The 26890-nt window shown below is 47.2% G+C and overlaps 1 protein-coding gene across 3 annotated transcripts in view; it reads right to left on the reverse strand.

The window, feature by feature from the left end:
* Positions 1 to 9375: 9375 nt before the first annotated feature.
* slc41a2b (solute carrier family 41 member 2b) overlaps positions 9376 to 26890 on the reverse strand; it is a 34022-nt gene continuing 16507 nt past the window's right edge. For 2 of the 3 annotated variants that reach the window (XM_088924105.1, XM_088924106.1), the window contains exons 9-11: positions 19266 to 19397; positions 18405 to 18553; positions 9376 to 13418 (exon numbers count right to left, since the gene is read on the reverse strand). In XM_088924105.1, the coding sequence (XP_088780231.1) occupies positions 13066 to 13418; positions 18405 to 18553; positions 19266 to 19397 (634 nt within the window). In that variant the 3' untranslated portion in view covers positions 9376 to 13065. Of the gene's footprint in view, positions 13419 to 18404; positions 18554 to 19265; positions 19398 to 22970; positions 23051 to 26890 lie in introns of all 3 variants that reach the window. The other variant, XM_088924107.1, reaches the window with a different exon arrangement.

Here is a 26890-nt window from a genome sequence, read left to right on the forward strand (position 1 = left end):
ACCTAGTGCTGCATGAGCACTGAAGCACAAGAAGAAAAAAGACTGGGAGAATCAGATTGGGTCTGATAGTGCTACTCGTAGCAATCTGCCCCAGTTAAGATGAGAAGGCCCGGACACGCGAGCGCCTCTCCTGTTTCAGCCTGGTAATATTTCTACAGTCAGGGTTCAGGCTGTCAGCAGTGAAAGTCCCAGGTCGCTCTTAACCATTAAAGGCATTGCTCCTACTTGAACACATTGGTTGTTATTGCGTACAGCCTCATATGAATGCTTCAGTAGAGGATCCGTTTCTTTATTTTAACCAGAGCAAAGGTATAGATTTCACTGTTGCCACCAGCTCTGAAACTGCAGCAGAGCCAATGCCAATCCATCGCTCAGAGGGAGCTGGAGTTTCTTCCAGAGCACTTCGATCCTGCCGAGTCAGGGACTGGCGGGGCGCGGAGCACTGTGGCGAGAACTGTACACTGACAGGGGGAAACTAAAGTACGGCCCGAACGAAGAGGAATACGTCTCCTGGACTGGAGAGGGAACAGGTGTGTCAGTGCAAGGAGGGAGCACAGGGTGACCAGTTTCTAAAAGGATTCCTCCGATAAGTTATAGCAATCCAGTAATCTCATTAGTGCACTTATTCCTCACTGCCTGCGCCTCAGAGGAGGAGGGATATGTTTCTCCGGAGAAGCCGAGAGCCTGTTTGGAAGCTGTTAAGGCTGTCGGAGGTCGCTGGATGTCTCTTTACTGAATGCTTGACTGCCAATCCAATCACTCCTCCAGCGACAGCGTGATTTTGGACTGAAATATGCAAAGAGTGAAGTTTTGTGAAGGAGAAGCCTTCCCTCAGCTCTTACAGGTCAGGCAAATATCCCTGACATCACCAAGGCCTGGCCTTCCATTGTGTGTTCTCCTTCAGCTGGATTCCAGGAGGCAGATTTCTCCTGTACCTCGAGCGCTGACCGGGACAGAGAGAAGCTGCAGTCTCGGCCACAGGGCCCGCCCTCCTACGGCTTGTCACGAGCACACTTTCTGCAGAAACACCAGACTTCTCCGTCAGTTAGAGTCTCAGCAGCGATACCAATCCTCCCCAGTCCCCTCGGAGCCTCTACAGCGCTCACTGACCAGCACCAGTTTTCCACAGCACACACTGCTGGAGCCCGGCAACCTGACCACAGCAACCTGGCACGCGGCAACCTACAGCTAAAACCTTAGCACTTCAAAATAACTGCTTTCCATTTTCAGCACTGAAGTCTGGGACTGGATCACAGACTGGCTTCTCATTATTTCCAATCTACAGGCTCCGTCCTCCTGGCGAGTTAAGAATCGCTGCTGCTAACTTTACTGGACACAGGAGCCGTTCCGATCAGCCAGCCTGTGCAGAGGTGTCTGCTTGGACACTCAGATGTATACGGAAAATAAACGATGACCAAGGGGGTCTTTCTCATTGGCTCTGTAGGACTGCAGACAGACCAGCCAAGTGTGCAGAGAAACCCGGCTGGAGATTTAAAGCACGTTAGAGACGGAAATCTCACCAATTACTTTGTGCGGTTCTAACACCAGGATTGCTAAAGCAGAATGTTTTCATAGGACACCAAAGGCTCAAAATTCCTGCACAGAGACAGTTCTTGGTATTTATCATCAACTTGGGCTACGAACAAGAAAAAGAAGTCACTTCAGCAAAGTCAAGAACACCTTTAACAAGCAAGATGTAGGGGAAATCTTTATATACTGTAGTGAGGCCGACAGCCGTGCTCTCCAGCTGCCTGATTTTTCCATTTCAGGGTCCAGAATGGTTCAGCTTTGTGACCGACCTTGGTCCAACGCCGGTCTCACGGCTCTCAAACACACTACAGACGTGCAGCGCTGGACCCCCTCACCCACACGCTTACAGCCCCCCTGGAGTGGTCCCCACCCTAAACGCATTTCCTGTCAATAACCTTTTCTACCAGCAGGGCAGCAGATTGGCCAAGGGTACCAGGGTGGGACCAAGTCATGCCAACATCTTAGTCAGGTGGGGGGGGGACGAACGCTCCTCCTGCCCCTGTACTGACTTCTCCCCTGGACTCTACAAGCGACACATCGATGACGGTGCCATCGCTGCCGCCTGCTCTAGCAGTCAGCGACAGCAATCCCTACACCACGTCAGCCTCCATCGGAGTCCCCGGCAGCCAGCGCATCTCCCACCACTCTTCCTTCTCTGGACACGCCTCTCCCTCGGCCACCCGGGGTCGGGCCACACCGCGGACTGACCGCCACCTCCTTCCCACAGTTCGTGAGGCTCCTCTTGCTACAACGAGACTGTGGATACCCCTCACAAGGCATTGTTCCAGCTGTGCAGCCGTCTCTTGCAGGAGGTGTCCTGTTCCAAGAGTCCCCCATTTCTCCCATCTCTCCCAGCCGTGACTTCACTGACCTTTCCATCTCCATTTCCATCTCCGTCCTTTTAACGGGCTCCCAGGACTCTTATTCCAGCACGGCTTCAGAAGCCAAGAGTGTCTTTCAACCTGTTCTCAATGATCGACTCATTTCTTCCTGCAGCCTCTCCATTCATTGACAGATTTCAGCTGTTCGCACGTCTTCCCCAGATCTCCCTCAGCTGGCACACCCACTCTCACCTCCTCTCTCCTTTTGCCTCCTGGGCTTTATTTCCCTGCTGCGTTCCTCCTCTCCCCTCACACCCGAAGAAGCTCACCAGCCGAAAGTATTACTAGAGTCTCCACATTAGCAGCAGTACTGACATCTACAGAATCCGCCAGCACCGGGGAAGAGGTGTTTTCAGTCAAGCTGATTTTTAACCCCTGATTAAATTAACCTGCGCTCAGAGCTTCTGTCAGGAAATCAGCCTCCTTGTTCCATGATAAACCTGCGTGTGAGACACTCGCCTCGTTCCCTTCAATCTCAATCAAATTGAATTGACAGAAACAGCAGCTGTAGATAGATAACCTTTTCTGGAATGTCTGTATACAAAGAAAAGCTTTCTCTGCACGCTTGGAAAGGGTTGGCGTTGTTTGAGGATAGATCCTTACATTCATTTGCCATGGGCTGTTGGCAAAGAAGAGCGTCTTTACTATTCTCACGGCAAATCAACAGATCCATGGAAGAATAAAGAGCTTATGATACTAATGAGCTGTGTTGGGTTAGGGAAATTCCAAAACTCTTTTCCTCTTGCTCCAGAAGAATGATGGTTTAAAACAGAACTCAGGCTGAATTCACTTTCCTATTCATAGGAATTTCACTCACAATGCTAATATGGAGGCGTCTCTGTCCAAGACACAGCCGCATTTTTTAGACGATATCATATATTTCTACTTCATTCTTACTGTAATTCTCTTTTGCAATTCTAAGGCATTTCTTGTAAATCTTTTCATTGATATTCACTGCATCACGTCTGCGTTTCCACCTGCTGTGGCAGATTGCAAGTCTAATTAAAGCGCTTGTTAATCCATGGGCACAATTTCCTCTCAAAGCTTCAGTAATGGCAGATGTGAGGCCGGGGCCTGCAGCAGAACTGAGCCCCGCCTGCTCTCTCACACTCTGCGCACTGGGATCAGGGACATACGGCCAGATTACTGCTCGTTGTTCCTTCTTAATAGGCTTGTTATTCAATTCATCAGGTGATGCATGTTTTGTTAGCATGCTCCATCTGTGTTGGAACAAGTAACAGGTTTATTCCGTGCTGAAAAGAGAAGAAAGAGAACAGAATGTTTCGGCTGTGGAGTCTTCTTCTTCACACCCGAAGAGGGCTCTACAGCTGAAACGTTGCGTTTCCTTTCTTCTCTTTTCAGCATGAAATAAACCTGTTACTTGTTCCTTTGCAGCCTGCGCATGCTGTCGCAGCTCCCCACCTGAGCTACATCAATCTGTGTTGCCCAGCAGAAGGATTAGTGAACGTCTTCAAAGCAGTGCTGGAGGAATCACATCACTTTCACATCTGATGACAGGCAGGTTTAACAGTAAGGCCCTGTCGAACAGCAGGAATGATTTCACCCCAAAAAGCTCGGTCCTGTCTGTTCCTGAACACAGTCAAATGGATCTGAGGCTCATGCTTTATTCAGAATCTCTACGTCCATTTAACTATGTCTTTCCTGCCCAAAAAGAAGGATTTTCAGAGAACCCCAATACACCAATTCCTTAGACGAGATAACAGGGCTGAATGAGAAAAGGAGCATGGCTGATTTTTATCATTTTAAATAAAAAAGAAAAACTAATGAACAGAGAGAATGTCCGCAGAGGATAAGGGGAAAGCTTGTGCCTTGTGCTCCTTATGCAGTCAGGGATCAAAGGTCAAGTGGCTGACCTGTAATCATGTGACAGCATCTTCTGCTGTCTTCTGCAGGCGTGTTTAGACATTTTCCCAGAACACTGTAAAAGGTCTCCTCTCATCCATCAACACAAATCTCTGCTTGAGACACACACAGGAATTTCCTTCTGTTTGTCCACATGCTTAAGCAAGAGAGTGTTAAAAAATGACTGTCCAAGAGGCTCAGTCCTGGCTCTGTTTGCTCTTTCTGGCCGTAGTGGACACTACAGGACATGTAAACAGTCACCATCTGGCCTACCTCACAGTGCGCTTAGGCACAGGAAAAAACATGCAGGATCTCTGCCAACTGCTTTTATTAAGGTGACGCCAGTATCCTGACAGGATCTTGGTTTGGGGCGCGAGTTTAACCAGTTACTGGACTTAACGTCTGTATAACAATTCATATTTTAAAACATTCAATTGAGGGGGACATTTGCAGTATTGTTTTAAAACTAGTTTTGTTTTTATCAGTTCATTATTAAGGTTTTTTTTTTACTGTGAAGGGGAATACAGCACTTGAAATTTGTGGAAATGGTTAATGATAGGAGCCTAGCCCAGACTGTACAGGAACCTACTAGAAAAGATGCTCTTATTGACCTAATCTTTTCAAACAAGGCTACAATTAAGGCAATAGATGTGATACAGCCACGGGGAAACGGTGACCACAAAATGGTAACTGTTGATGTATACTTTAAATCTCTGAAGCCTGAGTCTTAAATTAGGGTTTATTATTTTAGAAAAGCAAACATGAGGCAGAGCTGACGATCGGCAAACTGGGAACAGATGGATTCAGAGTCAAGAGAAGAAGGATTTTGGAGGTCATACTTTAAGAATGAATTTGTTTGCCATTTCTTAAACAAGTCCAAGGTGAGCGAGACATGGGCTAAATATTATTTACATTTCCTTTAAATAATATAATTAAAAGGAAAAAATTAAGAAAATCCAAATGAAAATGGTACTGCACACACACTGCACAATGAGCCCATTCGAAAACAGAGAAAGATCTTACCAGGCTTCGTGACTGAAAAAGAACAGCTGCCAAGGGGGAGAAATAAAAAAATAGGAGAAATATCACTACAGCGGCAGAAAATAACATGAAGCATTTTTTCGGCACTACAAAGGCAAAGGCTAGAGGACAGTTTAAGAGACAACAGGGGATTAAGAAGGACGAAGCAGTGGAAAGATCGCACTCAGAATACTGAGTTCAGTCTTAGTCATCATGCCACAGAAATAATATTACAGCCTTAGGAACAGTTCAAAGAGCCAAGACCATGATGCGTCTCGCTGTCAGATTGTCATATGCAAACAGATTAAGAGATCTAAATCTATTCAGTGTACAACAAAGGAGATTAAGAGGGATATAGACAGGACTAATCCTTAGACAAGTAATTCACACTCAGTAGTGAAACACCTAGGGGTCATAACTGGAATCAAAAAGAAAATTCATTTAGGATGGAGATTCGGAAACACTTCTTTATGACACGACAAAGAGTGACACGACAACACCTCTTTACAAACACGACAAAGAGTGACACGACAACACACCTCTTTACAAACACGACAGAGTGACACGACAACACACCTCTTTACAAACACAACAGAGTGACACGACACAACACTTCTTTACAAACACGACAAAGAGTGACACGACAACACTTCTTTGCGACACGACAAAGAGTTACACGATACAACACTTCTTTACAAACGACAAAGTGTGACACAACACAACACCTCTTTATGACATGACAGAGTGACACGACACAACACCTTTACAAACACGACACAACACTTTTTTACAAACAGGACAAAGAGTGACACGACAACACTTCTTTACAAACACGACAGACACAACACAACACTTCTTTACAAACACGACAAAGAGTGACACGACAACACCTCTACAAACATGACAAAGAGTGACACAACAACACACCTCTTTACGACACGACAAAGAGTGACACGACAACACCTCTTTACAAACACGACAAAGAGTGACACGACACAACACTTCTTTACAAACACGACAAAGAGTGGTGGACGTCTGGAATCTGGGTTAGTCACAGTTGCGACCAATGAAGTAAGATGGGCCCATGAGGCTGCGTGCAAGAGACAGCCTTCATACGCGCTCAACCTGTGACATTTCTATTCCTCCGCTGATGCGTGTCGTTGTGCACTGAAAGCCAGTGGTTTCCACTTGTGTCCTCTGGGCTGTGGCGCAGCCTGTTGGTTGACTTTGTCAGTGCTTAGGAGGAATTCGTAATCCCTCGTTGCCCTTTGTTCACTACTAAATAGGTTCAGTTTCTTCAGTCTGCCAGTGGTCAGCGTAGCACGTTCCTCTCAGCGCCTGGTTGCTCCTCTCTGGCCTGAGTCCAGAGCGGCAGTGTATTTTCTATAACATGGTGACAAACACTGCACACCATGACGGAAGCCATCCCATTGGCCTGCAGTGCTTGTTGAAGGCCTGTAAAAAAAACAAACCAAAAACTTGGCACTTACCTTTTCTGTTCAGAGTATCGCAGGCCAGAAAAAAAACAGAATGGAAGAAGACAAAGAAAGCAGAATTTGTAAATAGTGCGGTGTAAATATGTGTTAATGTTTATTAACTGTAGCTACTCCTTTGTCTCCCTCACCTGGTATAAGTATCAGAACCACACCCAGAATCAGGGCAGAACGGTTTCTAGGAAATCACTGGATGGCCGCTGGCCTGTTTGCACAGCGCCCTCTTGTGGCCTGGAGGGTTTTGGAAGTGGAAACACTTCATTGTTGCGTGTGAATAATGTGACGTATGGTGTAAAATGTCTGTAAAGAGCAGGGGTGCCTTTAGGGCAGTAGTGGGAGGTTGCAGGGGTGGAGCCGGAGGCCGAGCTCTGCTGAGGGAGGGTGTCTGTAGGACTCGAGGAGGAAGGTGTGCCGACTGCTGTTCAATATTTTGGGGGGAAAGTTATTGCTTGCTCCAACTGTGCCATCCCTTGCCTGCTGTCTTGTAAACAAATAAGGACCCTTTTTAAGTATCCTTTTTGGTTGTGGACTGGTTGAAGTTGGCTTCTACCATGATCTGAGCCCAGGAGACTGTGAATGAATTAGAGAGGCCCTGAGACAGACACACTATTCTAAATGACGCCTAGCTGGTGCTTTTTACAATCGACACAACATCCCTCGATCTCAATTCTGTGCTTTTAACTTGATATCCTAACATTGTTGAAGCCAAAATGTGTTTCTTTTCTTCTTTTTTTCAGCAGGGAATAAAGCTTTACCTGCTCCTTTGCAGCCTGCACATGCTGACACAGCTCCTTACTTGAACTTCATGAAATATTTCAGATGGTTTAGTGTGCAGCCCTGGTTTCAAATCTGGACCTGGGTCACTATCCGGGTTACTAGCCGTTAAGACGATGGATAGTTATGTACAGTATCTGTGCCTTAAGATGTCAAGTGAAAGTTTATAATAATAACCTAGCCTGAAAATAGCATTTTACTCCTTAAAAATCCCAAAGCACTTCTCAAACACAGTGCACAAAAGTGTTCAGACCTTTCCTAAGGTGTCCCATTGTGTGAAATTACAAGATTATTAAAATTTCATAAAATGGGGCACAATTAAAATATTTTTTCCCAAACTTAATATTTTATTCAAAGCCTGAATGCTCCAATCGTAGCCTTCTAAGGGTAAGAAAAGCTACAGTTAATGTCAGCAGAAACTAAAGAGAGAATCTGACCTGTTGATGGTGCAAGCATTCTGACTGCGCACCTACAGTAGGCTGGCGAAACCTTTGGCAGAAGATTGCAGCCACACGTCTTTTTGCATCTCTACCAGCTCTGCAGGCGCATTAGGTGCAACCTTTGTTCTTGGTAGAGTTGCCCAGGTTCTCTCCAGCTGCTTGGGGATCGCTCATGGATGGCGGGTCTTCAAGTCTTTCTACACTCAAAGACATTCTCTCATTTTGAATCCGCTCCAGCGCAGATCTGTCCACGAGTTCTGGGTCGTTGTCCTGCTGAAAGGTGAATTGTTGCCCCAGATCTGAAGGTTTTCCTCTAACATCTGTCAGTACTTCACAATCTGTGCCATGTCACAGACTAATGCCATCCAATTGTGTGGCTTGTGAGGTATTTTTGCGCACCTAAATTTACGTATGCAATGTGAAAACTGTGCAAGGGTCTGAATACTTCTGCAAGGCAGTGTAGGAGGGGACTCACAGGGGCCACTCTGCACCAGCAGCCCCACCTGGGAGACACATAGCAGCCATTTTGCATACAGATTGTGGGAAAAGAGAAAAACTGCCACACTGTGTGAATTATAGAGGAATTTTAGTGAGACCAGAGTGTAGTTCAGACAGAATTCCATGGGCACAGTCCTAATGTCATGAACAATGAGCTGAGGTCTTGTTTTTTTAAACAATGGCCAAAACTTTGTTGTTACACCAGCCCAGTCTTGGAATGGTCCACTGTGAGTTTTTTATGTGTTGGATCATGTCTTTATGCCCCGAACCCTGTGTCTGCACACGGGGGAGAATGAGGCAATGCAGTGTTTTACCACACCTCCTTGCCACAGGCAAGGGGGAATTTAAGGCCAAAATGTAAAAAGCCAGAGTGGACATTGTTCCAGGACACCAGGATTAACATCCCAACTCTGGGAAAAAGGGCCATGAGATCCTTAACAGCCAAATAGTTCAACTGAGCGCTTGACATCTCATCCATAGGATGGACATGCTTCCAGAGCTGTAGAACTAAAAAGCGACAGTGAATCAAAAGTGAACACTGATTATTCAACAACACTAGTTCAATAGTTGCTGTTGTTGCCACATGAACATATAATGTTTAAAACATTTTTCAAATATAAAATAACTTTACTGTGTACAACTAATCTGAGGAAATGTCTCAGTTATTTCTGATTGGATTAAGGTATTTTATTAGGAAAGAGCCCAACTGAATAGCTACATTGGCGAGCAAAAATGTTTTCTTTGGTTCAGCTGCTTAACAGTTTGCTGTTGGAAGCAGGACAGACTGATCTCGTATCGCTCATAAAATCAATCAGAGCCTTCTGAGAGACGTGCACAAGAGCTGGAGACACTGCAGGAAAAGTGACACGGCATTCAGTTATTACATCCTTAAATACTTTAATCTCAAAAAAGTGCTTTGAAAAAGTCAAAGGTCTTAATCAAAAGAAAATTAAACTACCAATTCTGAAGATAAAGTAAAACATACTGAGTGGCTCAGAGAGCCATCTCTCCTCTGTCTGACATTCATTACTGAAAAGAAGCAAAAACATCCCTTAATTAACATCCCATTAATTACATATTTTTTGTCATTACGAATATTTTTTTTTATATTTACTGCAAAGTGAGAGGTAACATTTTCAACATCTTCATTTACACACAGCAGTGTCTAACTCTAGAGTGAATAAAGCACTCTTACAAAACCATGTGGCACTGTGCTGCTATACGCGTTTCGTTCTGGAAGGGCCAGGTTTGATAACGAGCGACAGAACCCATCTGCAAAAAAATGATATTACTGTAGGATACCACATCTTGAAACATTCAAAGTAAACTTGGCTGCAAAAGGTTCGACAATGTGTTAGATCGATGTGTATTCATTAACACACATATAATTACAGAGTAAGTACTGATAAAACATTTTACACAGCAGTTTCCTTTTATACAACATGGCTTCCTTTATATAACTTGTCTGTACTTCCCTGCTTATGTGCTGTGCTTGATATTCAGTTAGTATGCCACTTGCCGCACTGACCATTCCAGTACAAACAGACAGGAGAGAGTAATCTGATTAAACAAAAGGAAGCACAACTGTGTATCAAGACCTCTGCCTGGATGAGAAGCTCAACGCTGTTCTTGAAAACTTCCAAGGATCACCAGGATTAAACACCCTTTACAGCCAGAATCCATACTTCCCAGCTCTCATCCCAGAGGGACGCAGCCCAGCAGGCGATACAGACATCTTTCAAATGTCAAAAGATAAAGATGAAGAAAAAACGCTCTCTGAAAGCTTTGAAGCCCAGACTGACTTTCAGACTAGGAGTTCAAACAGGGGATACAAATTCTAACAGGAGAACGAAATGTCAATTGAATACCCTCAGAAGCTAATTTTCCATGCAAATGCGAGAAAGACTCCAGATGATCTATTCTTCAAATTGCACTCGGCTGTAACACTAACAACACAAGCAAAGGTATACTGGCCGAGTGCCAGATATACAGGGCCCTTAAATATCTGGAGAGTCAGTCCTTACAAATGAGATCTGCTTGATCAGGCAGTAAAAAGCTGAGTCTGCAGGTAACTGTATTAGAATACCAGACAAAATAAATGAAGCATACCGGCATCAGATATGAACTGTGAGGCCTGTTATTCATCATCTTGTTGTTATTAAAGCTTTGATTAAAACACACAGGGCTGGAGAGAACACTGCCTTATGCTTTCTTTCAAGGGACAGAACTGCAGGAACACATTTTGGAGACTGTGAACAGGGTATTCGTAATGTTTAATTCTTAGTGAATTAATACCTTATTTCTTGCGTCCACATGGGTTTCGCATCAGACCTGTTGGTTAGCTCTCAATGAGGAATCAAGAGCAGAGCCCACACTAAATAAACCCACTCCGAATGCTGGTCAGCTAGTCACCATCTGGCTGCAATGCACAGACACTTTCTTCATGTCAGTGAAACCAGATGGTTTTGTGGGCTGAATAAGTGGAGACAATTGGTAATTTACTGACCGCTACATGCTGTAACTCCTTGACTACGTCACTCTCTTTAGACAAATCAGAAGGGGCCCAAGTGGAACTGAAAATGACAGGTTTGTGAGCCTGGGGAAGAATTACATTGCGGGACTTTGTCTCACTTGCACCCACTGCTTGCCAGGTTAGGCTCCAGCATCCTGGCCACCCCGAACTGGGTAAACTGGTTTGAAAATGGATGGAGTTCATTTCTAGATTTCGATTTTGGAAATAAAAATAAATTAACCATGCCACTGGAATGGTGATCCTAAGAAATGCTGAGCCAGTACTATCACTGCAGGGAGGAATCCCTGATCGTGGCACCTCACTCTCAGGACACTCTACAGCTTCACTGAGACCATGACTCAGAGCTGGCATCAGAGGAGCCATCATACTGGGAGTGTGGGTCATTGGACAAGACTCACAGCCAAATTCTTTGCCGCATTCAGAGAACCACTGAACATCTGCACAGAGATGGTGCTTTTTTATGGTTTTGATATGAAACGGTGTCCGCTAGCAACAGTGCAGAGGGAAGGTCTGAGTTGCTCCAGGACCCACGCTGTACAATTCTGGAGAGACACCTCTTACAGGGCTTTTCTTCTGCTGGAATGCTGGCAAGGGTCCTAGTCAAGAGCAAGCAGTATTTCAAGGGTGAAAAGGTGTCAGTTACTTCATCAGAACCTGCACACAGCTGTTTCCAATTACGAGCAGCTCATACAAGCTACTGCAGGACAGAATCAAGAAGCCAGAATTCTCATGAGACATTTTAATACCGCTAACAGGACCTGATCAGGGCTCTTGGAAAATACCAAGAAAACAGTTCAAGGTGCTGCTTCAGTTTGGACTGGGTACAAACACTTCACTTAAGAAAATGAAAACCCACCATTTTAGAGCGAGAGAGCACAGGAAGCCAACTAGTAACAATGAAACACTCACCACCAGCTTTTACATACTTAAGGAACACATAGCTGAGGAAGGAGAGACCTACAGTGTGCAGTAAGTTCTGCTCCTCTGGACCTCAGGCGACATCGCACCATGACAGCAGAAAAACCCACTGAGACGGTTCTGAACCCTCTTCCAGTGGTACTGAGAGGGATGGGCCGGACTCCAGGGCAGCACCAGCGACCAGTTGTGGCCGCAGGGCCTGGTGGGTGTCCTCAGTGCTCAGGGCTGTGAGCGGGGAAGGGAGACACAGGAGAGGATGCCCACCAGTGGGACGAGGTCACTAACTTGCAGCTCTGTGGGCTGGACAGGAGGCACGGACTGGGCCACAGACAGCAGGCATCTCCCATCAATGAGCCTGGCAGACTCCGGATTAAGACCGAAGCTCTTACCAGCACAAAAAATCATGGGGTCACATCGCATCCCTGCTGAAGACATGACCGATAGGACCCACGAGGAGCTAGCTGTGCAGCAGGCCCTTCTCTTTCTGGCCGTGCCATTGCCACATGCCCGGGAGTCCTGCTGCACTCCTGCGCTAAGCAAGTCCCAACCCCCTGCGGCCCGGACCCATTACTGCCCCCTGTTGGCACTGGACTGCTGGCAGAGCTCCAGCCGAACTCGCTTTCTGTGGGATTTTTTTTCCCACAGCACAAAAAAGGCCATGATAGGAAATGAGAGTTTGCATAAATTCATTACTGCCATCCAAAATCATTTGGCAACTTTTACAGTTCTTTCTTTCCTCTGGTGCAAGACCAGTTCCATCTGTTTCCAATGCGTGACAAAAACTCCAGGGAGAAAAACACTCCTGGTCCACACCCAACACCTTGTACATTAGTAGCTTTAAATGTTCAGAGACTCCGAAGCCTGTAAGCCCTGTCGTATGCTCAGCCAGAGGGCCTGTAGATGAAGAGATCAGACTGTCCGGCCCTCACCGAAGATTTGAATGCAAGACACGGAGAGGAGAAGACTGGGAAATGGAACCTGTGACTCTTTGGACAAGACTGTTCCACATTTGAAAGGCTTGTAGTTGCTTGCGAATGGAGACGCTCTTTCAGTGTCGGACACTCGGTCCGCAGCACAGAGCTCCAAGGCAGAACGGACCCAATTCCGAGACACGCTCAGTAGTTCGCTGCAAGGCTCTCTCGTTTGAACAGGGCTGTAGTTTGGGAGAGAACATGCTCCTTCGCCTGTGGACCTCGCGTTACTTGACGCTGGAGTGCAGGTGTTGTCCCGCTTGCTGTCGGAGGCAGCGTCTCCTCTGGCGTCCCGGGGCCCAGCCCGCGGCTCAGTCGCCCACGTCGCTGTCCTGATCGCCGATCAGCCAGAGGAAGTGGAAGCTGAGCGCGAGCAGGGCCGTGCCCAGCAGGTCCCCCAGGGCGGTGAGGTAGGGGATGGAGAAGCTGTCGGGGTCCTTCCCGTTCCTCCACATGCAGTGGACCATCCAGTCTGCGAAGCACAGCAGGGTGAAAACCTGCAGCAGAGCACACAGCCGCCCGTTAGCACTGATACAACACCTGCAGGGTTACACTGGGGCCGGACTGGGGCCGGACTGGGGCCGGACTGGGGCCGGACTGGGGGCCGGACTGGGGCCGGAGGGAAGCAGGACCGGGGCTAGACCAGGGCCAGAGGGACACAGGACTGGAGCTGGAGTCTTTAAAAACCTGACAAAATGTTTGGATGCCACTCTTAACTAGACACCTCTCAGACTATTTCAGTGAACATGGAATAATCTCATGCCAACAAGAACAAAATGTAGACTATTCTTCAGCTGAATACAAGTCATCTGTGATTCAGGAAATGAAAAGGTGGAGAAACATGCAGGTTTTTTTCCATATCCCTGAGCAATCTGTAATAATTTGTAAGACCTTGGTCCTTCTGCTATGATTTTTTGTACGAACATATAGTGCCCAATTCCCTAAAACCTCACAAAAGCAGAACACGGTCAGCTGTTAAAAGAGGGATAAATCGGTAAGAAGATCAGTTTAAGAAAGAAAGGTTAAGTTAGACAGCAGATACATATCTAAAAATACTTGCACTCTATTTACCATCATTAAGATTATAATGGGTGGGATATCCAAACGATTTTTATAAGACATCTACAGTATGATCAGATTCCCATTAATGTTTCCCTTTAAAGACTAACAGAACAATCTGTCATGCTCGCTGCCACAGGACATGAAGAAGCCCATGTTAACTGAAGGATATTGTGACTGCTTGTTAAATGAATGGGCGAGGTTAAATACAGCAGGTCTGCAGTCCTAACTGAGATCCCTCAGCAGAGGGATGGTTCTCTGATCCTCTGCACACCCACAGGACATCTGTGTGCACATGGACACAGTCACCAATAAAGCTTACAGCCTGCACAAAAACGTCCAATTAAAAATGCAAAAATTAAGGGCGACAGTTGTACTGGGGGTATTATTAACAAGGATTATAATGTAACAGTAGACGAAAACACAACTAAATGTAATGCTTCTGTAATGTTTCGATGGTCTGAATTATGCTGAAATAATTAGAAATTGGGACAGTAAACTCTGGAAGTACTGTTATGGCTAGTAGGAATCAATCAGTACCAACAATGGCAAAATACAGTATATACATATGGAGTCCAAGAACACGGTACAAAAATGAAATGAGCAAAATATTTCAACACAAAAGTGCAATATGCGAATGAGCTGTTGTGACACGAATGGTTGATTGCTTACAAGGATTACAAGAGATATTAATCATAACAGGGTTCAAGTACAATGAGTGTAACACTCTACTGTAGCCAACCTCTTAATTTAATTCCCTCTCATATAATTACCTCATTACTCATACGCTCAACAGACAAGTGATTATTCTAGAACCTTCTTGGATTAAACGTCATTAATCGTATTTGGAATAATAACTTAATTCTCGAGAGGTAGAATACAAAACTTCCCACACCCGGCCAGGGCAGTCCGGATGTGAATTTTTAAGAGTCCCGTAGGGAGAGGGGTAGCTTCATTCGAGCCTTGTCCGCTGGGCGGGACAGGAGCGGGACAGGAGCTGGACAGGAGCGGGACAGGAGCGGGACAGGAGCGGGACAGGAGCGGTCCGTTTAGTTCAGGGTCGGGTGCGTCTAATATGGCTGCTGGCCTATGTTTTGTAGCTGCTGTGCTAAATATTCCCCAATTTCGACAAAAGTCCGACTGTATTATTTTGTTGACCAGGCGAAACCACAACTGGGAAGAACATCACAAGGCTTCTCCTGCTGCTGAGGAGACCTTGTGCGGAGCTCTGGTTTCTCTAGGTCTCTCAGCCAAGGCAGCTACTTTCATGTGACTCTGTTCAGTTTGGTTCAGAAGCCTGCTGCAGAACCCCCCCCCCAAGAAAAGCTCTTTAGCTTTAACATCTACAGTAACACACATACTGTACTTTTGACATCCAAACCACCGTCAAAGGATTCCTGGTGTAGTTTTCCTGATAAGGCTGTTTCCATGGTTGAGAAAGTGCAGGTGCCCACATATTTCCAGTGACGAATCTTGGAAACGAGCTGTGACATTTCAAACACTCGCAGGGCTCCACAAGAACAGACCTCCTACGAGGAAATATTGAGCCATTCGCCAGCCGAGAGAAATTGTTAGAAGACTGCTCAGCACTAGGTCAAGCAATCCAACGTCTGAACTGATTTAAAGCTTTGAAGGATGGGAGAAAGGCACACACAAGGCCAAACCCGCATGCTTCTAGACCGGTTTTCAGCTCCAGAGTTGAGCAGGCGAATGGACATTTCCGCTGCTGAGCACATGAACCAGAGCCTGCACGACAGTGAGGAAGCAGCCCCAGTAGAACTACAGGACCGAAGGAGGCCAGGAGCTCTGGCTCAGGAGCTGCTACTGGCTGAAGCACCATTCAGATGTAATGATACACGACTCCATGAAGGCCACAGCAACACAGGAGCTATAAAAGACACAGGGTGTTTGCTCTATTAGGTTTCTTTGACTCCATGCTGGTAATATACGTGTCGATTCATAAGGTTCTCCGAGTCAGGAAGGAAATAAGAGCCATGTGACAGAAGGAGCTGTACTACTGGACTGCTGTGCAGACTGGCAAAGACTAACTGTATCCCACTCCCACTCTCACTCTCACAATGGGAGACTGTTCGAGACGGACATCTTTCCAGCTGCGCAAAGACATTACAAAACTGCTGTTCCCGCTAACATTATAAAAAGAATCACATTACATGCAAACAAAGCCCTGTAACATTTTCACAGTAGCAGGTCAATGTGATTTTTTTTTTGTTCAACTTAAAAAAAAAGGGATTAGTAAACATGTAAAAGTACAAACCAAAACTCTGGTAAGACTTTCAAAAATCTGGAGCCAAGGAAAGCGCACTGCGGGCACTGCCTGCTTCAGAGAGGGCTCAGCCATATTGACACACGGAGATGCTGCAGCTCCAGTGACTGCTGTGGCTTCATCTGACTCCGACCGAGCCGAGAGAGAAGGGCTGAGCTGCGCAGGACACCGCGAGTGCGCCTGGGGTACCGAGCCACGCTCTTCAAACCAAGACAGCCTTCTCTGTGGCAACCACAGGACTCGGCATTCACTGCTTCTACAGCACGACCAGCAGGCTGCCAGAGATCAAGAACAAACTCCACCAGGCCCTCCCCAGTTCTAACACAAGGAATCTGCAGGCGAAAACCACGTAGCGTACAGAAGAGAGGAGCCTTGCTCATTCGGTAATCATCCCGATACAATTCAATCTGTGACGTTACATGGTTAGGCGATCAAAGAAATTTCTCACCTTAAGGGATCCATTTCAAATCTTCAGAGACACACTGTGAAAATTAACATCGACTATCCAAGGTAAAATAACACTCTTTCGTTTATGTACAGTAGGTGCCTTTATTTATGATAGAAGGGGACTGAAGAAATCCTACATACTGTGAAGGTGCTGAAGACCAAAAAACACACATTCCGAACAAAACAACTGCTTAGCTGCTGTTATGGCTGATAGGCGTCTCTAAACAAGGTGTATGAGATACTGTGTACCTGGCACACTGCTGTGTCGTGAATGCAGAATGCTGTGAAGGCTACACAGTACATAAACTCTGATAAAGAAGGGAAAACAGGATTAACATGTAAATTGGGGTTTAAGGAAATGTATCTCTGTAAGTTTCCACAAGGTGCAAACAGACAGCAGGGCCATGAAAGACTTTACTGAGCCCCAGCTTTTCCACCTAGCTGACAAACACACCCCCTGTTTATTTTCGCTAAAAAACATGCATACATTATTCAGATACACAGGTCTCCTCAATAGGCAACTCTGTAGTCTCAGGCTGCTATTTATGATTAAGCTGCAGAGTGGATAAAAAAATGTATTTAAGTGCAGGGTGTGTTTTCTTTGGAGGCAGGAGCTGGAGAGTCTGACTTGAGCCTTTCTTGAAACCTAGACAAACAGGCCTGTATATAGAAATACTTCAGCACCTTAGCAAGGGAACTGTGTCCAATGCAGTGCCATTTTATATTAAAAGAGGGGGGGGTGGGACATTCGACACTCAGTACTCAATCCACAACTTCTCTTTTGTTTTCCAGCCCTAAGCAGCTCAACTATTTCACTTCCAGGTCACTGAGGTTTGCTCACTCTTTCACTTCCAGGTCACCGAGGCTGTGCAAGCTTAACGAAAGTAAAGTCATATAGGGCAGCACGAAGATCCGTGTGAACTCCAGTGAAAAGGGAACGCTTGTCTTTCCACCGTGTTTACCAAATCGCTCTTCCCTGGAGGACTCCTGACACCTCAGCCCATCCGCACCAGAGCACACACTTGAAAGATACCACAGTTCTTGGTCTACTTTCTTCTCTTTAATTTTACAATAGAGACTCATGATTTATGGTTTGAAACAGCACGATACTCTGTTTTATAGCCCTCATTGACTGACCTTTACTTCCTTTCGCCACCCACTGGGATATCTTTAGATGCGACTCCAATACTGCTTAATACTGCTATTAGGCAGCTTGACAGCGCCACCAGATGGCTGCAAACAGTATTAAAAGTCACGCAGCACACGAAAGGGTGAGGCTAGGGCTGCAGGGGCCCTAGGTCTCATTAAAGCAGCAGCACCTGAAGAGCTGAGAGACGCTGAGGAAAATCGCTCCCACTACAGTACATCAGCGATTGGCTGATACAGCTCATTAAAGAGTGGAGTTAGAAAGAAATCATGGGGACCCACCGGCCCTCCAGGACACAGACTGGACAGTCCCGGGTTAGAATGGAAACACTGACTGTCCAACCCAATACTCCCTGAAATTCACAGGCCGGCCCTTCACTGGGAAGTAGGAAGCCTTGAGAGGCTGGCCACGAGTTCAACAAATCAATGTAAACTCATGACCGCTGAAGACTTGCCAGCCACCTGAATGCCCTGCCAGAGGACAACCAATAGAGAAGCTGCAGACGACAGCTGGCCTAACGGATGAAGCTGTACGGACAGGACTTACCTGCAGCAGCGCCGCCACCAGGTAGACGGTCATGAAGATGGGCGTGAGGGTGGTGTGGCCGCTCTTCATCAGGTGGATGGTGTACAGGAAGATCAGGTGGCCGGGGAGGACCAGCAGCAGCAGCACCTGGGCGGAGCGGTGGTTGGCGCCTGTTGGGGCGAGAACACCACGTGGGAAAAGCTGCCCAGAAGAAAGACGCCACACAGCACACAGGAAACCGGCAGACACTCACGTCCGGAGGAAGGAAAAGCCGCAAAGGAATAGCGTTTGCTCCAAAGGAGCACCGTGACCCTGGGCGAGTGGGCACCCGGAGGCCCGCTAACGCCAGCCCGAGCTGCCCTCTGTCCTCCTGCGCTCCGGTTCGGCCCGCACACGGGCAGCGCCCTGCAGCGCTGAGCCGCGTCACTGCAGGCGCGCGCCCAGGCCTGCCGCGATGACAGGCTGCTCTGCCTGGTGGCTTCTGGAAATAGCCACTGGTAACCTGGCCTTTAACTGCAAAAGTGAATCTTGAATCAACACTCAAGTAGAGATCTTGAATGTTTTTTTTTAACTGATGGAAGGCTGATAAACGCTGAAATTGTCCTGTCTTATTTGGCATTCTGCCTCTGCCTATGCCAGACACAGCCCCACTGTCTTTCAGACGGACCTGAGCTCGAATAAGCAAGACTCCCTGCATTGACAAGCCCAGGATATCTGTTCATGTGCAGCTGTGGAAGAGTCCGATAAGACCGTCATTAAAGCACAAATGCCATCTTATCGGTTACAGACGCAACCGCCGAGTAATGAGTTTCATGACTTTTATTTTAACAGGGACTGAGGATTAGGAACTTGGCTGATGACTGTCAGCCAGCGGGTAAGTACCTGAGCCACAGAACGTCCTGCAGGGGCAGTAGCATCCCTTGGCCTCCTCTGGCACCTCCCCAGGGATGCTGTGGAAATGCAGGTAGGTAGATATCCGGCTGGCCTGGATTGCGACTAAATTCCCACCAATACCTGAGAAAGAGATGGAAGGACTCAGAGAGTATCCAAAGAACACCAGTGAGATGTGCAGCCAATAACACACCCCAGCTCTACAGCTGGGTAATGCACCCATTTATTATTCTTAATGACTCTTCCTTCTTTTGAAAGTGTCTTTCATGTTTGTTCATAATCCAAGATGTAGACTTTGTATTTGTATAAAACAGACTTTGTATAGACAATATTATTTATGCTACTTTAAAATGCTCTACAGGAAAGTGTTACTTGGTTTGAGGAATAGAAGATCTCAAATATTAGATATTGATTTATTAATATTAAACTATTCTGAATATCTGATTAACAGTTGTTAATTCTAACGCCATTAATGTATTTAAAAGACCTACAGTACCTGCATTTTAGTATTGAAAGAATTACTTAAGTTTTATAATTTTATAATTGATCTAAGGAACAATTCGGGCTTGAGCTTCACTGTTGGTCCTGAAGAAGTCCGCTGGATTGACTTTGTCAAGGATATTGAGTACTTGAATCCAGCCCCTGTATACTCTTCTCTGTACACCTGACCGACAGATTTAATTCCTTTGAGGTCAGGAACGTATGCATGTGTGATCCGAATGTATCTGAAACAATTCCAAAGAGGTTGTATCTTTTTTGGAACATGGTAACCAAAACTGTTCATATTAGACATTGTCTGAAGATTATCATATCTCAGACACTTTATCCCTTGATATTATAATAGTGAAAAACCATTTTACTTGAGCCTCCATTATACTTTTACCTTTCTTTGCTTCAAATGTCTCGTGCCCTATTCCCCAAACTGGACACTTTTTGACTCATTTTATGGAGTGCTTTCTTTCTTCTTCTATTTTTCCATAAGGAATTGTTAACCTATCTGGGGCGCTGCTTCCCAGCCCTTCAAACAGGCGCTATCCATCTGTACTGAATCCACACCATCCTCACCCCAGCGTATCACCACGGTTCTGCCACTTCTTAATGAAAACAAACAACCATGTGTCTAAACAGATCACCTAACACAGATTAAGGGACAACTGGTTTTATAAATCTATGACAGAAGTAAAGTTTTTAACTAAGTGGTTCTTAAACCAGCTGGAATACTAGAATTACTTCCCAGATTCATCTGGGGTTCATGACATGAACAGAAATGTGCATGTTGAGATGGAGGCAGCTGGAGGTTTAAGAAATCGCGTGCTGGGGGATTGATTTTTACTCTGAGAGAGTACACAGAGACTTCGCTGACGCTCAGTGCTGCCCCTGTCTTGAAATGCTGATGCTCTGTGCACTAATACTGGCCAGAGAATCCATCAATCATCCTCATATCAGGGGGACCAACAACCGTGGGCTCCACACTCCACCGTGCACCTCATACTCCTCTCCGTCACACCAGGGAAAAAAAAGACCGATCCCAAATCTAGAAATGTATCCTCCATTCACCCAAGTGAGCTGTTATCTCCAACTACACGGGGCTCAAATGCCATGATCGTGGAATACACCCTGCCTGGCCCCCTGAGGCCTGTGGCTCCTACTCCGTACGGGAACCCCGACCCCCGACCCCTGACCCCTGACCCCATGAGTCACAATACTGACTTCCTGAAAAGCAGCTTCAAAGACGGGAAAGTGTCAGGATCATTGCAAATACAGAGGATGACAGATCATTTTTTTAAAAAGCACAAAGGTACACATGCACATGAAAAATAATCATAAAAAGGTTAAAATTGGGAATGAGCACAAAAATGTAAGTATTAAGTAAGTGCTTCACATGTTAAAATGTAAAATTCAAAATTCAGTGATCAACAGTTGAGATATCAAGGACCTGAAATCCAACTGGAATCCACACAATTGGACATCCACTCTCTGGTCACAGCGGTGGCAAGACAGCCGAGTCTAAGAGCAATCATTCCGTACTTGTGTTTTGTTTTCAGAGCAGGTGCAGGCCAGGTAATTTCCTGAAGCTCCGTGATCTCCTTCAGGTTACTTTTGTGTGTGTGCTGTTCCACACCAATTCTCTTTTTTCTTTTGAGGACGTCGGTTTGTGTGCGTTATCTACATATCTACATGTCTGCATGTCCCAGGGAGCACAGCTACGTGAGAACACAAGAGCAAAGGTTCCAGGTGAGAAGAGGAGATTTTACCTAACTTGGCCACCTGGTTTTTCGTAGATCATCAACCCCAGAATATCTAAGCCGAGTCTTGAAAGGACCCAGACAGTCAGCTGGGTAATTTGTTCCAGACACCCACTACTCTCTGGGTAAAAGGGCTCCCCTTGTCAGGTTCACTCACTTCTGATTCGTAATTTGCACTGATCCCCCTTGCAGACCTTTGGGGTGAACCTGAAAGAGGGCTGCCTGCCTGTTTGTACCGGGATGGTTCCCCAATATCAGATTACAGCCGTGTGGCAACAGTGAACTCCCATCCCTGCAGGTGCAGGTGGGCATGCATTTGAAGGTCTTAGTAGAGACACAAAGATCTTATGAACCAGCAGTCAAGAACTTTACTTATTATCATTAAGCAGAAATCTGTTTGGAGCTGCTTTGTCCTTAAAGGCATTTTTTTTTCATCCCAGAAAATACCAGTTTTGTTTTGTTTTCCATTCTTATTTCCAGCTGCTGCATACAGTAGCCTGCCTGTCCTGCAGCAGGACTGCCCACCCCAGCTGGCACAGAGGCACTGCTGGCACAGCTGGCAGTGGGGCACTGCTGGCACAGAGGGCACAGCTGAAATAGCTTGCAATAGGGCAGAACTGGCACAGAGTGGGCACAGAGGCCACAACAGGCACTGGGGCACAGCTGGCACAGAGAACAGAGTGGGCACAGAGGCCACGACTGGCACTGGGGCACAGCTGGCACAGTGGCCACACAGGGCACAGAGGCCACGACTGGCACTGGGGCACAGCTGGCACCGTGGCCACACAGGGCACAGAGGCCACGACTGGCACTGGGGCACAGCTGGCACAGAGAACAGAGTGGGCACAGAGGCCACGACTGGCACTGGGGCACAGCTGGCACCGTGGCCACACAGGGCACAGAGGCCACGACTGGCACTGGGGCACAGCTGGCACAGAGAACAGAGTGGGCACAGAGGCCACGACTGGCACTGGGGCACAGCTGGCACAGAGAACAAAGTGGGCACAGAGGCCACGACTGGCACTGGGGCACAGCTGGCACCGTGGCCACACAGGGCACAGAGGCCACGACTGGCACTGGGGCACAGCTGGCACAGAGAACAGAGTGGGCACAGAGGCCACGACTGGCACTGGGGCACAGCTGGCACAGAGAACAGAGTGGGCACAGAGGCCACGACTGGCACTGGGGCACAGCTGGCACAGAGAACAGAGTGGGCACAGAGGCCACGACTGGCACTGGGGCACAGCTGGCACAGAAAACAGAGTGGGCACAGAGGCCACGACTGGCACTGGGGCACAGCTGGCACAGAGAACAGAGTGGGCACAGAGGCCACGACTGGCACTGGGGCACAGCTGGCACAGAAAACAGAGTGGGCACAGAGGCCACGACTGGCACTGGGGCACAGCTGGCACCGTGGCCACACAGGGCACAGAGGGCATCGGGCTCTTACCGTTCACGACGGGTGTGTAAACAACAATACCGGCCAAGTTAGGGTCAGACACAGTTTTGTCGAGAATGAGCCCTCCGATACTGGAAAAAATGAACACATTTGAAGAACATGTCAGTGACAGACTAATCAGTTCAGTTTAATATACGTAAATCTTCATCAGCCGTCTTATCCAACAACGCAATGACTGTTTTCAACAGCACAGACACATCAAAGGGCAGTGTTCCTTCTTTACACCAGGACAGCTGTGACGCGCGCAGATCCTGCCCATCAGCTCGGGGTCGAACGCGGCTGCTGGCGCACACCGCGCGTGGATAGTTAATGAAAAGGGCCACACAGGGGTGAGACTCGCACTTTCATAAAAAGCTGAAGCCCGAGCTAGAAAAGTGGGGAAAAAACATTGAACAACACAAGGAACCAGTCTTGCTGGGTGGAGTCGCTCCCATGACGCAAGTGTGATTTTCAAGGCTGCTTCCAAACCATGAGGTCAGCACTGGGAGGAAAAAGAGGCTAAAATGACCTGTTTCTGGAACGGGGAAAAACACACTCATCGAAACAAACAACCACACCTTCTGGGTCCTGCGCCAGAGCTGCCTTTCAGCTCACACTAGGACGGACTTCCACACTTCTGCCAGCCCAGGGGACACTACACGAACTGCTTTTAAACTGCATTTAAACTTCACATGCCAAAGCACAACAGAAAAGTCGGTAACCGTGCAGACCAGCTGCAGCACTATTAAAACCGAACATTGGTGTGTCACCGTGACGGCAGAGCGGCATCAAACAATACCACCGATACCTGCCTCTGCAGCAGGGCACTATGGACAGGTGGGGCGGAAAAGATGGAAACGCCAATGTAACATTACTAAACAGGGCTCCAGGTCACCGTGTGCAGCCGGTACGTTCCGTATGTACTGGGGGCACAGAGGCCACCTCCCTCTGGGATTCTGCAGGAGATAAGAGGCACCATTCTGCTGCAAGAAAGTCCCATCAACTCACTCCGGGCTGATGGAGGTGGGAAACACCATCTGGGGTGTTGTTCCGGAATAGAATGGGCTCTGATCTGGTGATCTGGTGACAGAGAAGGCCAGAACTTATAGGTAACACCAGCGCCATGCTCATCAAACCACTGGGAGTCCCGCCCTCCTGCAACATGGGGCGACTCAACCCCATTAGGCAGTGAATAGCGTCATGTTGGAGTCACCCAGTGCTGTTCACCTCTTCAGGCCACGATCCTTTACAGGGATTGCAGAACCCCAACTCCTACCCTTAGACCTGGATCACAGCCTCCCCCTTCTCCCGATCATCAACTCATTTCTTCTTAAGAGACCCCCGGTTCTTTCACAGACCTCAGATTCTCATGCTTCTCCCTCAAATCTCTCCACCGGCTGTGCCCTCTGTTCTCCTGTCCTTCACATCCTCAGCCCCCTCCTCCCTCCCTCTCCACCTGAAGAAGCTCCTCGGCCACCATGTTTTATTTATTTCGTCTACGCACAGCAGTGTACCCCTCTTCCTATTATCAGTAAACATCATTCTTCTGGGAGCTGCTCTGCCCTAAAAACCACTCTTCAGTTTTCCTGGAAAACCTGTAATTAACTAAATTGCCCAGAGTACCGTCCGCTGTAGGAGCCAAGCCCTCGGGGCTGGACAGATCTGCAGGTTGCTGCCACATGTGCACTCGTGTGTCGGTCGACTCCGTGCTGAAGGATGATTCATCGGACCACATCACACTTTCCCCACGTTTTCCGCAGCCCGTGCTCTCCGCACCACTGTGATGAGCGACTGGGACACTGCTGCTCTGCGGATTCTCCAAGGATTGTTCTGGATTAAAATGGCTGTTCACACCGCAGATGAAACTGGTAGTCAACCGCTCTGCGATGGTCGTTTTTTAGGCCTTGCTATCCGAGTTAATGCACGGCTACCATGATCCTGGAGTGGGCACTTCCACCCACTGTAACTCTCTGCTGCTGCTGTCTTTCCTTCCCTTGGAGTTCCATGCGGACGTCACCTTCGACGCCCAGCAAGGTCGCTGTGGTCTCCTCTGGTGGCCACATCTGTAGGCCCCCAGGCCCATGACCCTGAGCGTGCTGGGATATCATGTGCCTACCCTACAGTATGCTTGAGCCACAGCTGTGTGGAAGCCCTTGTTTTCAACACATCTGCTGTCCTTCATTGACCCAGGTGTTGCCATTTTTTTTCGTCCAGTACCTGTAATAAAGGTTATTTTTTAACTAGATGCCCGATAATGTTTATTGATTTCCTACAAAACGTGAATGAAAGGCAGCTGTTAGTGGTGGACAGTGTGTAGGAAAATCAGGAGTCGTGCTGCTAGATGCTGAAGTGCAGTTTTGTTTAGTTATTTTATTTACTGCATGCTGGGGTTGAAGATGGTTTTTCATTGTTTTAATTGACTTGAGCAATAGCTTATTTACAAAGTCTCTGAATTTCATCCTTAAGATTGTTTCACAAAGGTGCTTGCTTCATTGATTTTATTTGAGATTTTATACAATGCAGACACAAGGCTCAGACTTCAGACAATGAAGATGTTGAATCTAGTAAGCGAGAGACCATGGGCCACGAACACCAGTCTGCCCATCTGTGTGTGTGTCACCCAAGAGAATTTACTCAGAATTCCCAATTGCTGAGTAAGAAGAGTTTCACTACAGCTCAGCAGCAGAAGGAGGCCTCACGTCTGCGCAGAGCGACTCTGGTATCCACCAGCCTGCCCCTCCCACACAGCAGAGGCCAGGCAGGGCGACGCTGCACCTGCCCCTTGCGTTTAGCTGGGAAAGAACCGTATAATAATAATAATTGCTTACACTTACACAGTGCTTTTCTGAACACTCCACTCAAAGCACTTTACAGTAATGGGGATCCCCTCCACCACCACCAGTGTGCAGCCCCACCTGGATGATGTGACGGCAGCCGCAGTGCACCAGTACTCTCCCCACACACCAGCTCTCAGCGGGGAAGAGAACAGAGTGATGAAGCCAGTTCAGAGACGGGGATTATTAGGGGGCCATGACTGATAAAGGCCAATGGGAAATTTGGCCTGGATGCTGGGGTAACACCCCTACTCTTTTCGAGAAACGCCCTGGAATTTTTAATGACCACAGAGAGTCAGGACCTCAGTTTTACTGTACATCTCGTACGAAGGACGGCACGTTTTTACAGTGTCCCCATCACTATACTGGGGCATTAGGACCCACAAAGACCGCAGGGTGAGCGCCCCCTGCTGGCCCCACTAACACCTCTTCCAGCAGAAGCCTTAGCTTTCCCAGGAGTCTCCCATCCAGGTGCTGGCCAGGTGCCCACCTGCTGGGCTTCAGTGGGCTGCCAGTTGTGAGTTCCATGGTGATATGGCTGCTGGCCATAACCAACCTACTCCCGAGCCTCCCTTTCTCTAACTGCGGCTGACAGCAGAGAAAGAGTGCCAAACTGGAAAGTGATTTAAAGGAGGAGGAAAAGTTTCAGTCGCCTGTGAGCCCCTGTGAGCTTCTTTCAGACCACTGTCTGTGCTAAAGCAGGGGGGCTCCTAGGGGCACTGTCAGCTCTCCAGTATTTCACAGCACTCCTCCTTCCACTAACAAGGAGCAGAATCATTTATTCATGAGCAGCAGTTTTTATGTGAAAGTTACAGTGAATCTGTATGTAAATGTACTAACACTGTTAACTGCAGCAACTTTAAGAAGCTTTAAATATGAAGTAGATATCATTTATAACTGGAAAAAATGTCTTGTGTTTGCCTTTCCCCTCTATGTTGATACCAGAGATTATTACCATATCTTCCTCCTGGAAATCAACTACAGAGAGAAACCATATTATCTCCTGCCTGTCAGTATTGCTTATTAATAATACATGGTATTCATAATTACTTTTTGATAATAATGTCAATATTGCTAATTACTAACATTTACACAAAT

Source organism: Atractosteus spatula, chromosome 8 (assembly GCF_055471065.1).
Source record: "Atractosteus spatula isolate fAtrSpa1 chromosome 8, fAtrSpa1.hap1, whole genome shotgun sequence".
Classification (NCBI taxonomy): domain Eukaryota; kingdom Metazoa; phylum Chordata; class Actinopteri; order Semionotiformes; family Lepisosteidae; genus Atractosteus; species Atractosteus spatula.